The 14708-nt window shown below is 35.0% G+C and overlaps 2 protein-coding genes across 5 annotated transcripts in view; one reads left to right on the forward strand and one right to left on the reverse strand.

The window, feature by feature from the left end:
- The window catches only part of snsl (snustorr snarlik), a 65689-nt gene extending 61126 nt beyond the window's left edge, over nucleotides 1-4563 (forward strand). Inside the window, exon 3 of the mRNA XM_081728139.1 lies at nucleotides 3992-4563. Within this exon, the coding sequence (XP_081584265.1) occupies nucleotides 3992-4386 (395 nt within the window). The 3' untranslated portion in view covers nucleotides 4387-4563. The remainder of the gene's footprint in view (nucleotides 1-3991) is intronic.
- A 4776-nt stretch (nucleotides 4564-9339) lies between these two features.
- Nucleotides 9340-14708, reverse strand: part of LOC145662499 (uncharacterized) — a 29658-nt gene continuing 24289 nt past the window's right edge. For all 4 annotated transcript variants that reach the window (XM_081728135.1, XM_081728136.1, XM_081728137.1 and 1 more), the window contains exon 3: nucleotides 9340-11949. In XM_081728135.1, coding sequence (XP_081584261.1) covers nucleotides 10875-11949 — 1075 coding nt within the window. In that variant the 3' untranslated portion in view covers nucleotides 9340-10874. The remainder of the gene's footprint in view (nucleotides 11950-14708) is intronic.

Consider the following 14708-nt stretch of genomic DNA (forward strand, 5'->3'; position numbering starts at 1 on the left):
CAAGAATATAATAAAACACTAACCTTGAAGTCCATTTAAACATTCAATTAATCGTATATGTTTCGATGACTTTTTGTTATCTTCATCGGTAAGTAGCCATTAAGGAATTTTTATTTTGGTTTGTGCACTCGCATAACGGAAAATTTTAAGTCTTTAGAAAAAAATCCACTAATATTCTTCTTTAACAATAAAACGCCCAATTGTGAATGTTTACTTCAATAAACCACTTGAAGGACTGATGAACTTTAGCGTCACAAAATGCGTGGCCTCTTAAGTGTTTGGTAAAAATAGCTGACTTGAATTGATTTCAGTTTAGTGTCCTTTCAGCACCAAGGCTATATGAGAGGTGGAACTACTGCTTAACGTAAGATCCGAACAACAGGAATTTCCGCCGGGAATCGAACTCGGGTCTTCTTCGTCAAAGGTACGTGCGCTAACTGCTTAGCCCCGAGGGAGCTCTTTGGCAAAAATAATTCGTGGATGAAGAATCAACTTATTTTTGATCTTATGCCCATATTCCAAATAATTACACTGTTCAACAAATTTTGATCGAAAGTATGTAAATTCTTTGAAATTGCGATTTTTACATTCATTGAAGCATAATATGAAAGGAAATGATAATAGAAGAATTTTCTTAGCTCAGGTTGTGAAAAAAAAAACGCCCTTGTAAACAATAGCTGTATATATACAAATGTATTAATATTTATAGAACATTTAAGCAAAATCCTTGTAAAAACCTACATTTCACTTTTTTTTTATCTATTTCACTGTGATGTGATAAGCTGGGGAGTTAAGAAGTACCCTAACCTATAGCTTTTTATATCCTTGTACTTCCCTTTTCAAAATTGCGCAAATACCAGTTTCACAGCGATACAGAAAATAAAGTAACCGTGGTCAAGTTAAACATTAACAATTCCGTAATAAAAATCAGTATTAACATCAAAACATGAAAAATATGTACAAATACCTTTTTGTACAAGAACTACACTGCAATGTAGACAAAAGTTTCAAGTGATCCCTTGTACAGGATTATGTTTATTTTGTTTTGAGCGTCTTCGCTTGGCTTGCCTTATGTAGGTTACATCTGGAGCATCCCTTGCAATAGTCCAACAGTAGTCGGCCAATATGTTAGAACTTCACTTTCCCTCATATCTCTTCTCCATGGCTGCAATATCTTGATGGAAACGCTCACCATGTTCGTCACTTACTGCTCCACAATCTTCGGGAAAGAAGTCTAGATGTGAATGAAGAAAGTGGAGTTTCAGACATATTGCAACCAAGATTTTCGTAGCACAATAACAACTTTGCTACCAGTTGTTTGTAATTTGTTGCTCGGTGTCTTCCCAAGAACTGTGAACAAACACTCTTCAAGCTTTCCCACGCAGCTTTCTCCTCACCTTGGAGAATTTCGTCGAACTTGTGATCTTTGAATAGCTGCCTAGTCTGTGGCCCTATGAAAACACCCTGTTTAACTTTGGCATCGCTTAATCGAGGGAATTGTCCTTTTAGGTACTTATAGGCCTCATCCTCTTGGTTCATGCTCTTAACAAAACTTTTCATAAGACCTAATTTAATATGTAGAGGGGGAAGCAAAATTCGGTTACGATCTACCAGTGGTTCATGCTGCACATTTTTCACTCCCGGCTGAAGAGTTTCTCTGGTACTCCAATCACTTTTGCGGTAATGAGATCCACGATCTCTACTGTCCCATTCACATACAAAGCAACAATACTTTGTATACCCTAACTGCATAACTAGTAACAGTGCTATTACTTTAAGGTCACCACAGATGACCCACTGAAAATCGTAATATTTAATGGTTTGAAGTAAACGTTTCAAGTTTTCATAAGATTCCTTCATATGAACTGCGTAACCTACAGGAATTGAAGGAAGTTCATTTCCAATATGTAAAAGCACTGCCTTTAAACTCAGCTTGGACGAATCTATAAAGAGCCTCCACTCCGTAGGTTCGTAATTAATTTTAAGTGCCCTCATGAGACCATTTACATCTGTACACGCCACAAGTGTGTCTTCCATAGTAAAAAATGAAGTGAACATCTTCTCCCTATTCCGATACACTGAAATATTTACTTTTTCCTGCAATAAATTCCATTGCTTTAAGCGTGACGCTAAAATTTCGGCTTTGCTTTTCGAGAGGTCCAAGTCTCTGATTAGATCACTTAGTTTCTCTTGAGTAAGTCTATGTGGTTCACATGGAGGTTCTTCTACAACAAACGTAGGGTCCTTCGAAGTACTTGATTCAGGAGCTTCAACTTCTTGATCATCATCAGAAAAAAGATCGTATTCTTTAGGTGGGTCAGGAACAGGTAGTCCTTCTCCATGTGGAACAGGGTGCATTGCAGAAGGAATGTTAGGATAGATCAAGGCCCGCTTCTTCTTCGTGGAAATTCCCTTCTTGACGAAAGGAACCATACAAAAATAACAGTCTCTGATGTGGTCGCTTGGCTCCCTCCAAATCATGGGCACTGAAAAGGCATTGAGCGCCCCTTCCCATTAATCCAATTTCTTAGATTGCTGGCACAAGTGTTACACACAATGTGGGGTGCCCAAGATTTATCTTGGTCTCCAATTTTACAACCAAAGTAATATTGATAGGCTTTTCTTATTAGTGGTGTTATAGTCTGCTTTTGTGAGGAAAATGTCACTTCCCCACACACGTAGCAGAAGCTATCCGCACTGTTTACACAATTTCGCGGCATTTTTGTTTATTGAAATCCTCAAAATGTCATTTGAAATAGTTCCGACAACTACTTAAAAATATACATTCGAAATACCAGTATTTTTGCGTACTTGTAGTTGTATTTTTATGTCCTGCACTACACAAACGTCACACCCAAAACGCTGATAACTGCACTCAACCTGTCTTTTCTAACAATAGCAGAACACTACTGAGATAAGGAACACAATGAAACCAAGCGTTCATATAGTTTCTCCAGTATTGCCGGATCAGTGTAACATTTTACCCCAAACGAAGCGAATATATTTATTTTTAAAGCGTTATTATTAGACATGCCTGTAAAACGAAAAGTAGAGCTAATATTCGAAAATAACTTTCAAATTCGTGATCAGCACCACAAAATCAATAAGAATTAGCTGATTTTGTTCAATTTACATTTTCGTTGTTGAACAGTGTTATCTGGACTCTAATTGCAGAAATAATCTAATCTGAGGAATTACTTCTTGTTTAAAACTTTTCAATCTTCAACGTCCATTATTCGACGAAATTCACTTAAAAAAAATAAAAATAATAATAAAAAAAAATGCATACTTCAACTTTACAACGAACCGTTAAAGCTCACACTATAATAAATTTTCACTATAAAAAGGGTTGGTACTTTACCAGAAGAAAGTTTTCTTTTTTCTTTCTTTACTTTCATACCAATGACGGATGCCAAGTGGCGTGATGAGATTGCAGTACGTGCTTTAAGAAAACGCATGGGAGATGGGAGACGCTGAGGAAGATAGGAGTTTCTATTCAAAATTTTGGCATTTATTAAATGACAGAAGTATACCAACAACAGCTTATGTATATATTTGTAATCATGCATCAGTTTAGTTTTTTTGAATTGTTATTTTAATATATCATCTGTTTTCTAGCTTATTAAACATTGACCATAAAGTTTCTTTCCTTCATAAAACTTTATTTTTTTGGCGGGAGAGAGGAAGAAATAAGTAACATATACAAATAACTATCAAAATGAATAAATCTATTGAAATAACCTAATTGTGACCTTGTATTGTGCACTGTGAATTGTATTTCCGAAGTTTTATAGCATGTAAAAGAGCACCATACAAATTTCAAAATATGCTTATTTTATTTTCCATAGTTGATCCTTGTACACTAATGAAAACCTGGCTTAGCGCAAAATGCTCTGTTGGTTCGGAGAAGCTAATCATAATTCGTTTAGACACGTTCTAGAAAAAAAAAAAAAAAAAAAAAAAATAACATTGATTTCTTTCTTTCTTCTAGGAGTTGATTCAAGAATTGGACTTGGGTTTCGATTAGGGCCGCATGCTGATTTTCAGCTAGTTTTTGAGCTTGGCCCGCAGATTTATACTGAGAAACTCGGTGAGGAGTCAAAACGACGTCGACAAACTGCTCAACAGCATGCCCTAGTACGGCCTACAATGACAACAGCTGCAGGTGGAGAAGCAACACCGGACACAGAAGCTGGTAAATGGCTAACAAGATGGCGCTCATCCATCTTGGCATCTCAGAACAAAGATGAGGAAGTTGTACCCGTCGTAATGGAAGAATATCCAGTGTCTGCTCCGGAGCCTCGAGATCCAACAAAAAGTAGTGATAATTTCGTATCACATCTGCGACAACTTTACAATAAGGCTAATAAGACAGCTAGTAACTGATAATATTAGTTTATGTATATTTCGTGAAATTTCTTTTGAATAATTCGAGTGTGCTACAAAATATAATTTATACAGTTATTTTAAGACAATATTTATTTCCACTTTGTTCTGTATTAATTTTAAACTTACGAATTTCAGAGTGCTCTCATTGTACATAAAATAACGTTAATGCTTGGACATAATTTTAAATAAAATGTACAATGTATTATATACGTATGTTTCCTTTTTTGCCTTTTATCGATGCATTATTTTACAATTCATAATTATATGAAGAAATTAACTTAAGTTTTAACGTTTAGTAGCTATAATTTACAAACAACTCTGTATCAAATGAAAACAGAAAGAGTTCAGTGTGCGACGCGCTTATTAATTAATGCGAAAGTCTATGGGTACAACGATCTGAGATATGGCGCCTATAAATACATTAAACTAGTTTCTATGTTATGATGATTAATATTCAAAGATCAATAGTCATGTTTTAGTATACAACGTCACCAAGGGCGCCCATGTTGTGGTTTCCAGGAGGGGGCAAGTATAAGCAACATTTCAAATGTAGTCTCAAATTTTGCGGTAACTATTTTTAAAAATCTAATGAATTACTGATCTTCCGAAGTACAATTTCCTCTACAGGGGGCAAGCGCCCTGATAGGTGCCCTTGAACGTCACTGTTTAAGAGAAAAAGAGACGTACACTTACAAAATCGATTAATCTGTAGGTTATGAATGTTTGGTATGAAGTTGATTAAGGAATGTCCAATAATTCATTAAGCTAATAAGAAAAACATATAACAGAAGCGTTGGGTGTAATAGCATAATTTACTAACGTGTAGTAACATAAGATTTTCATGCTCGCTGAATATTTTACTATCTGGCCTGATGAGCGAGGATGAAGTACAAAACAAATCTCGTAGAATCGAACAAGCCTTGCAATATTCGATTTGTCCTGGTCTATTACATTATTTGAATGAAGCTTCTGTAATAATCTATTTACCAGCATTCATAAGTTATAAATTGCCAATTTTCTACGAGTACTAGTGCAATCTATTGACTCCAGTTATAAGGGAGCAACTTTATCAATACCACCGATGTGTCACAATCAACCACAAGTGATAAATCTTGTAACTTATTGCAATAAATACTTAAACTACTATAGTCCGCGTTACCCGAATTGGTGTGTGGCATCAGCCAATAAGCTCACAGTGTGATGTTACTAAACCTTCAGAGAGGAATTTAATCAATCATAATTGTCCACAAATACGAACAAAATCAATTATGAATGATTAGATTCCTCCGTGGTTTAGTAACATCACACTGCGAGCTTATTGGCTGATGCTACACTACAATTCGGGTGACGCGGACTATAAGCGATTATACCTCAAATTCAGCTTATAAAATCGGTTTTATGCTCACTATGCTGATTTTAAAAATCCACGTATTATCAGGATTCATGATTGTATGGGACATAATGTTCCTTGTTAAGACTAAAGAAGACAGTAACGCAATTATATAAAAGATGAAATTGTACGTCCAATCATCGACTCATTTCAAAGTTATTAACAGAATATGTACGTACTTCGCTCACAACTCTGTATCTTAATACCCTAGTGGTTATGTTGACATGAATATTGATACATTTTGAGATGAATTGAGCAGTAATCGAGTACTTAATCGCTGCTTCTTTACACCGAAAACAAAACAATTAGATAATGAAGTATAAACAAGTTCCATTCCAAAACCAACATCCAATTGGATCTAAAAACAAATCGGTTGCAATAGTGATATTGAGCACTGCTTGCAACAATAGTAAAATGTCATTTCCTTAAATGCTAGACATCAGTCTAATTCGTTCTATTATGTACCAGTAACGATCATATAAACTATAGGATGATTTTGAAATAGTCCTGGCGTATTATGCAGTAATAATTTATGTACAACTGTTGAGAAAAGTGCATATTTATCCCTCGATATTTATTTATCGGTATATACAGAACAAATATATCAATTTGAATTCAGCTCCCTTTTTGCTTATTGAAGCCGCAATTCTCTAATTTACTGGAACTGAACCCAGAATTTCTAAGTTACTGTTAAAAGTTTCTAAGTTACTGATAAAAGAATACACAATAAGAAGTATTTCGCAATTAACTATACATAAATATATTTTTAATAGGAAAAGCGATAGAAATAGTAAATGGAAGTTTTTGTCTGCTTCAGTTTAGTATACCTTCTGCTCAATAACGAATAAAATATAAAAAGGAATTTCTTTAAATTTGCTGTTTATTAAAATGAATAGTCACGTTAAAGTCTTTCTCAAAATACCGTATAAATACATTCCAGACAGTTCATTTACAGTTAACACTTCTACAAAAGTATGTTTTTAAACCAAATACAAAAACATTCATATCAGAAAAAAGTAACAAACACTTGACACTGACTCATCAAAAATATTACAATCTACGTCTTTAGTAATAAAAATATATATATATTTGTAAACAGTACACCCATGCTCAAAAAGTTATCATCGACATAGGTTTGTCTTTCTATTTTCATCCTTAAAGTAAGTCGTATAGAAGAAATTCTTGTTCCTTTTTATCTCACTTTATTATTGAAAGTTTACAGGTAAAACATTTTACTCAAAGCTGTGGGCTTATAACGAAGAAGCGGGAGTTCAAGTTATTTTGAACACGAGTGTATGTTTACTTTCTATACAAATATAGTCTTATATAGATTTATTTCAAAAACCTTTAAGATTAATATATGTAATAAAGTTACAAAGAACATTCTCTGCAAACGATAAAATCTCTTTAATTATCTTATTTCTTCTAACAATAAATAGAATTCTAAAAAGTTTTAGTATCAAGTAGAATATTTTTTAGAATCTCGTCCATAAGAGCACTTTCACAAAAAGACGTTAAGGCATAGGTTTCAGATTTGTTTTTCAACGGGAACACTGCGAGCATAACGTTAATATTTAAAACTAAATTGTACTGGGAAGGACTGCAGTGTAAGATAACAGACGATTCCTAAATACACACTTATTAATCAAAACTTCATTAGAAATCACACACAATCTTATATTAATTCACATAATTACTGCTAATCATAGACAAACTAAGGATAATACCCCCCCCCCCCTAAAAAAAATAATAATTCAAAAGTAACAATACACACATCATACAATAGAAAACTGACGTCCTTCGAAGCTAAATGGCTACTGCTTTTACTTGTAATGAGAGAAGGGCCGTGTTCAATTCCTCAGTGGGAGTTTATGTAGTTATGTTGGAGATTCATGTCTCAAATTTTAAAGCCCAAAACAGATGTCAAACTTCAACCCCAACATACACATTTTAAACTTCGATAGCGGTTACAAGCCAATTAAAAGCATTAGCTCGCGCTATGGATGTAGCAGAACGATCTGTTAGAATTACTTTCACTTATAATTTTAATGATTTTTTTCTAGACCATAACATATTTTCCTAACATAAAAATATATTTGATTTTTGAGTATTAATATCACAATAATTTCAAATATTTACGATATTAACGGACGAAAACCATATTCATGAAGAAATTAAATGTCGAATGAAAGCAGGGAATTCATGTTATTATTCAGTTCAAAATCGCTTGTCGCGAATTCTGTCGAGGAATTTAAAGCTTAAAATATACAAAACGATAATCATGCCTGTTGTTCTGTATGGTTACGAAACATGGTCGTTTAATCTGAGGGAAAAACATAGAATGAAAGTATTTGAGAACAAGATCCTGAGACAAATATTCGGACCCAAGAGGAACGGAAATGGGGAATGGTGGAAACTTCATAACAAGGAACTACATAATTTATACGGTTTACCTAACATTGTTAGGAGCCATCAAATCTAGGAGGCTCAGGTGGGCAGGTCATGTACCAAGAATGAAAGAAAGCAGGAACGCTTTCAAAGTCTTAACTGGAAGATCAATCGGAAAACGACCATTAGGAATACCTAAGCGCAGATGGGAGGACAATATTAAGATGAATCTCGCAGAAATAGGAATACAAAATAGAAACTGGGTCCAGTTGGCTAAGGATAGAAGTCAGTGGAGATCTTTTGTGAACGTGACATTGAACCTTCGGGTTCCATAGGTCATAGAGTTAGTTATTCTTTTACTTGTAGAGAAAGCCCGAGAAGACATCAAAATCACGATATGCAATATTGCATGGATATAATCATAATTACATCAGTATGCAGGATTCTCATTTATTTGATGAGCAAGAATTCCCTGACTTTCGTAGGTTTTCCAGGTCACAATTTACAAATTTTCAAATCTATATATAATGTAAAAAAGTAGCGATATTTTTCCCAACCAGGGGGTTCCTCATCTTACGTACATTAGGATGGTCCTTATATTTTGACTTCCGAGTTTTTATTTTTATTTTTGAGTGTCGCCTTCTAACGGTTTTATATCAGACCAAAGTAACCCATGAGAAAAATTAGATCAACTGAATATTAAATGGTGTACCAAGCGACCTCAAGCTCTGAACGCATTTACGGTACGCAATAAGAGGCAAAGGTACGTTGTAAGTTTGGGAAAAGACAATTATAAGATAATAAACATATATTATGAATGTAATAGCTAACTATTTAAGATAAAAAAAAGTTGCAAATACTGTCAGGTGTATGTTTGTGGTGAAAGGCTACCCCAAAACGATGTTACATGACCCCCTTTCCTGTCAAGAATTTTGAACCTGGATCAAAGATGGTTTTACCTCCACTACCTCTATTCAATATACCCCCTTCCCCCCTAGTCGTTCCAAACTTACAAGGTACATTTGTCTCATATTCTATACTGTAAATGCATTAAAAACTTGTAGTAGTTTGGGGAACCATTTAATATTGACAATTGAACTAATTTTTGCTCATGGGTTACTTTGGTCTGATATGGAACCATTTTAGAGAGGGAGTGGAGTGAATTTAAAAAAAAAAAAAATAATTTAAAAAAGCGGAAGTCGAAAAATAAAAAAAAAAATATATATCTTCCAGTTTCACGTCCTATGGTTATGCTGGCGAGATTAAAGGAGACGATGATGATGAGGAATGCGATGGTGGAATGAATAAAGTCGAAGTGAGAACCACCCCGTGAAAACCCACGCACCAGAGGAGAATGCTCTACCGCTGAGTCACCGCGGCTCGAAAAATAAAGATCACCCTATGTGCATATTATATGTACAGGTAAAGAAGCGTTCACCAACCAGGGTTGGCAAAAAACATATTATTTATTGAAAAAACAAAAAAATAGTTTTTTTTTTGGGGGGGGGGGGCTTAGACCAGGTTTTTTCGTTTAAATAATTTGCTCTATGTATTCATATCACATATGGACAGAAATAAGTTTAGCGGAGTTCAAAGGTTGGGTATGGCAAAAAGAGAAATCTAGCAAATCTTTAATTCTCAAACATTCTGAGAGATCCGTACTTAAAATTCCCTGACTTTTACCAGGTTATTTCGGCTTTTCATGAAATTCCCTCATTTTTTTCAGGACCTTTTACGCATAAGCTGCATTCTCTGGATTTTCCAGGTTTTTAGGTCGGTTGGAGTCCCATGGTAATTTTGCAGCGCTCCTAAAAAACTCCGATGCTGCAAGTTAAGTTGTGAATTTATTATTTCTATATTTTTAAAAGTAAATTTGCACGATTCCTTGAAAAATATTACAATACTTATTTAAGGATATGAAGTGACGCATGCTCATAATTTGTAAACGAATTATTTTATTTACTGGATCTAATATTCAATACGGTATTAAATATCGTATTTCCTGTATCGGTATTCCCTGACACCTTCCTCAGCGGTGTTGTTAATTTATATTGTTTAGGCTTTAGAGTTGTGTATAGACACGTCAGAGAGTGTTAGTGGCTATTAATAAGAATTCATTTGTCTGTAATTGTATTTAGAAGTCAGTAAATAGGCTTGGTTGATATTAAAGAGTGAGCCTACAAAGTTAAGAGATCTGTTGTAATTTATGTTGACATTTTGACACAGGTTATTTAACAGCGAGGCCACTGTAATGAATTCACGTAGTACTTAGGCATTTGCATTTGAATTACAGAGTTCGACAATGAAAGGTTAGTTCAATATGAAGATTTATTTAATGAATGGCCACACACATTCCTCCTTGATATCCAACGTCGTTGATATACTTGGTAACATTCAAGTTACAGTCTCACGCATCCAGTCGAAGACAAAGCTTTTTCCCCGCTTCATACTTATTAAGAATCATTTTTCTTATACCTTGACGAAAAAAAAAAAAAAAAGAAAGAAAAAATTGATTCTCAGTGGGAAAAAGCTAAATCTGAAATTGTTAGATTGCAAGTCTAGTCTAACGTAGTATTGCTGTTAGATAACAATGTTATAATCCGTTTATTTTGTTTCAAATGGTGAAAGGAAACTTGTCACATTAAATTTGCTCCTTCAAATAATAATATATGTGATGAAAAACATGTGAGCACGCGACTCACAAAGCTCAGATGTTGTGAAAGCGCTGATGTACCCTATACGCAAATTCGTTATCAAATTTTCTGCTACAAACATCACACACAAAAATTCGTGCTTCTGTCGAGTTTGAGTTCTGCTCTTGTTTAGCTCTATGTTCATTTTGTTCCATTTGAGCCGCATGTAGTTCAATGTGATCTAGCAGATTTTCACTATCTGGGAACAACTCACCACATTCTTCACACGCAACTGTTTCATTTGTATGATTTAACATATGCTGGGTTAACGTTTCTTTATCCTTAAGCACTTTGGAGCAAATTCCACACATATGCTCATTATTTGTACCGGCACTTGTTTTCTCATTAGTCTTCTCTGTTTCTACTTTGGGTCCTTTACACGTACCTCTATGTTTATTGCGGTCTTTCTTTTCACTAAACACTTCCAAACATTTTGAACACTTAAAACCACTTTTCTTTTCATTATCTTTCTTCTTAGGTTTTTCAAGATCAACTAATTCGCACTGCTCACTTTCATTCTGAACTTTCACAGCGACGTCATTATCTACTTTCATAGCAGGTAATTTATTTTCATTAATTGACTCCATTGTAAGTAAATCTGTTTTCATGCTTATACTTTTATTTAATTGCTGTTTGAGTTTGTTCATTAATCCTTGATTAAAAATTGGTTTCATTATTTGCACTTTTTCAACGTTCACAGCAGATTCCTGTTTCTCACTTTTAATTAATTCTTCCTTTAAGAGTGACTTCTCTATCTGTTTCTCGGTTTCAATTAATTTTTCACCTGAGACTGACTGCTCCATTTGTGGTTTTTCTTCAATTAACTTTTCACCTGAGACTGGCTGCTTCATCTGTGGTTTTTCATCATTCACGTCGAGTTCTTGTTTCACTTGTTTCTCGGTTTTAATTAACCCTTCACTCACGAATGGCTGCTCTATCTGCGCTTTCTCATCATTTATATCGAGTTCTTGCTTTCCCTGTTGGATAGTTTTAATTAACCCTTTAGCTGAAAATAGCTGCTCTATCTGTCCTTTTTTATCATTTACACTGAGTTCTTGTTTTATCTTGTTCTTGCTTTTCGATGATTTCCTAAAAATAAATAAATAAATAAATACATAAGAATAATCAATAAGACTGAAACTACATGAACGACTGTGACTATTCATATGCCTATATATTATTATGAAACAATTACAAGGTATATAATGTAATGACGTACAAGGGAGGATCAGAAACTAAGGTTACAAAGCCAATATTTCTGGAGTTTTGTCTGTTATAAAAGGAATGAGGAGTGTGGTTATTTTAAAACATGGAGTTGGCAACTGTGCAGAGTTTCAGCCACCCACCACTTACAGTGCTATTTGTAGGTAAACACAAATGGCGACTCCATTTGGAAAACTGGTCTCGTGAAGAAGTCCGCTTAGTTATTCGATTTCTGTGGGCGCAACATGTAACCGCGACTGAAATTCACAGGCAGCTGGCAGAGATTTACTGAGAGACTGTAATGACTCGTCAGCATGTTGCAGAATGGTGTCGAAAGTTTGCGGCTGGTAGAGGAAACGTCACCGATGAGGAGCGCAGTTGAAGCAGTTTCACTGATACAACATCAACCATCCTCGATACAGCCCGAACCTCGCTTTCAGGGACTTTCCACACTTGAAAGAGCATTCAGAAGGCCGTCACTTCGCTTCCAACGAGGCGGCGAAACATTTTATGACAACGTGGCTGAACACGAAAGGACAGAATTTTTAACAGGATGGAATCTTCAAACTCATTCCACGATGCGACAAGTGCCTTAATCGATATGAAGGCTGTCGAAAATAGCCTAATGTATGTACTATCTATTGGCTGTATTGGTTATATGAAATAATATATACACGTTTTACTGCAGACTTTATAACCTTACTTTCTGAACACCCCTCGTAATAAATCCAGAATCCATATTAATAATAAAATTAAAACTATACTTACGTAAACATCTTAATTGTAAAACGGCAATTGGACACTACATTTCAACTACCAATTGTTACATTCTTTATCTAGTTCTACAAGTAGCATAATTTCTTACTAAAACCACTCATGAAGAAAAAGACAATCGATCACTAATATACAGCGTCGAATTCCTGTTTTACTATCTGGATGCGTAAGAAAACAATTTTAACTACAGGGTTATTAAATGATAGATATGAACTATAGCACACCAAAGAATTTGAATACAGAAATGTAACTTTTAAGTCTATGAGAAGTGTGACTTTTAAGTCTATCTCGTCATCAGAGTGTAGAAAAGAAAAATAATTCTGGGCTCGCTTTCCGGTGGGGCCACTTGGTCGAAAAAGTATTACAACTTTTTCAGGCCAGCCATCTTGGGTGAGGTATGTCCTGGGGTTCCCTCATTCACATCAGGCTAATGCCGAGATGGTACTAACCAGGGTGGATTGATTTAAATCAGTCTGATTTAAATCACTTGATTTTTTAAATAAAAATCTTTGATTTAAATCGAATTCCGAAATGAATTAATTTAAAGTGAAAATAAGTAAAATCCCGTTTATGTTGTTATTTCGATTATGGAAATCAATAATCATAATACAATGAGACTCAAATGCATGTAAGCACAATATGAAAACGCGTATCATGCAGAGGATGATTAGGCAAAACCCTGTTTTGAACAGGTAACAGAGCAATCCTGCTTTCTTCTTTCGTAACATTGAGTTTGGGTTTTAAAATCGTTAACTATTCCAACGGGGAAATCACCATCGAGATTTAAGACGAACATTCTTTTTTGTGCGTGTTTGTTTGTTTGTTCCCAGATAATAGGGCGTATTTAGAGTGGTCCTAATCCCCTCTCCTTTTTTTTTTTTTTTTTTTTTTTTTTTTTTTTTTTTTTTTTTTGTTAATTTTAAAACTTTAGGCGAAAATTTTTGTCCACGAGCTTCCAAGTCGAAAATGGCCTGAAACAAGGAGATGCGTTGTCGCCATTATTATTTAACTTTGTGCTGGAATACGCCATAAGAAAAATCAAAGATAGCAACCAGGGCCTGGAGTTGAACGGCATTCACCAGGTTATGGCATATGCTGATGATGTAAATTTAATAGGGGATGATAGGAGAACAGTAGAAATAAATGCAGAGATATTATTAAACGCTTGCAGGGATATGGGTTTAGAAGTAAATGCAGAGAAAACTAAATACATGGAAGTGCGTCGGGGCCGTAATACGGCAAATTGTGGAGGCGTTAAAATATTAAATAATACTTTCGATAAAGTGGATACTTTCAAATATTTAGGATCAATATTAACAGACGAAAATCATATTCACGAAGAAATTACATGTCGACTAAAAGCAGGGAATTCGTGTTACTATTCGGTTCAAAATCTCTTGTCGTCGCGAATTCTGTCGAGGAATTTGAAGCTTAAAATATATAAAACGATAATCATGCCTGTTGTTTTGTATGGTTGCGAAACATGGTCGCTTACTCTGAGGGAAGAACATAGACTGAAAGTATTTGAGAACAGGATCCTGAGAAGAATATTCGGACCCAAGAGGAACGAGAATGGGGAATGGCGAAAGCTTCATAATGAGGAACTACATACTTTATACGGTTTACCCAACATTGTCAGGGTCGTCAAGTCTAGGAGGCTTAGGTGGGCAGGTCATGTAGCTAGAATGGAAGAAAGTAGAAACGCTTTCAAAGTCTTGACTGGTAGACCCATAGGAAAACGACCATCAGGAAGACCTAGGCGCAGATGGGAGGGTAATATTAAGATGGATCTCGCAGAGATAGGAATACAAAGTAGAAACTGGATCCAATTAGCTAAGGATAGAAGTCAGTGGAGAGCTTTTGTGAACGCG

This window comes from Thermobia domestica, chromosome 10 (genome assembly GCF_964235325.1).
Source record: "Thermobia domestica chromosome 10, izTheDome1.hap1.1, whole genome shotgun sequence".
Classification (NCBI taxonomy): domain Eukaryota; kingdom Metazoa; phylum Arthropoda; class Insecta; order Zygentoma; family Lepismatidae; genus Thermobia; species Thermobia domestica.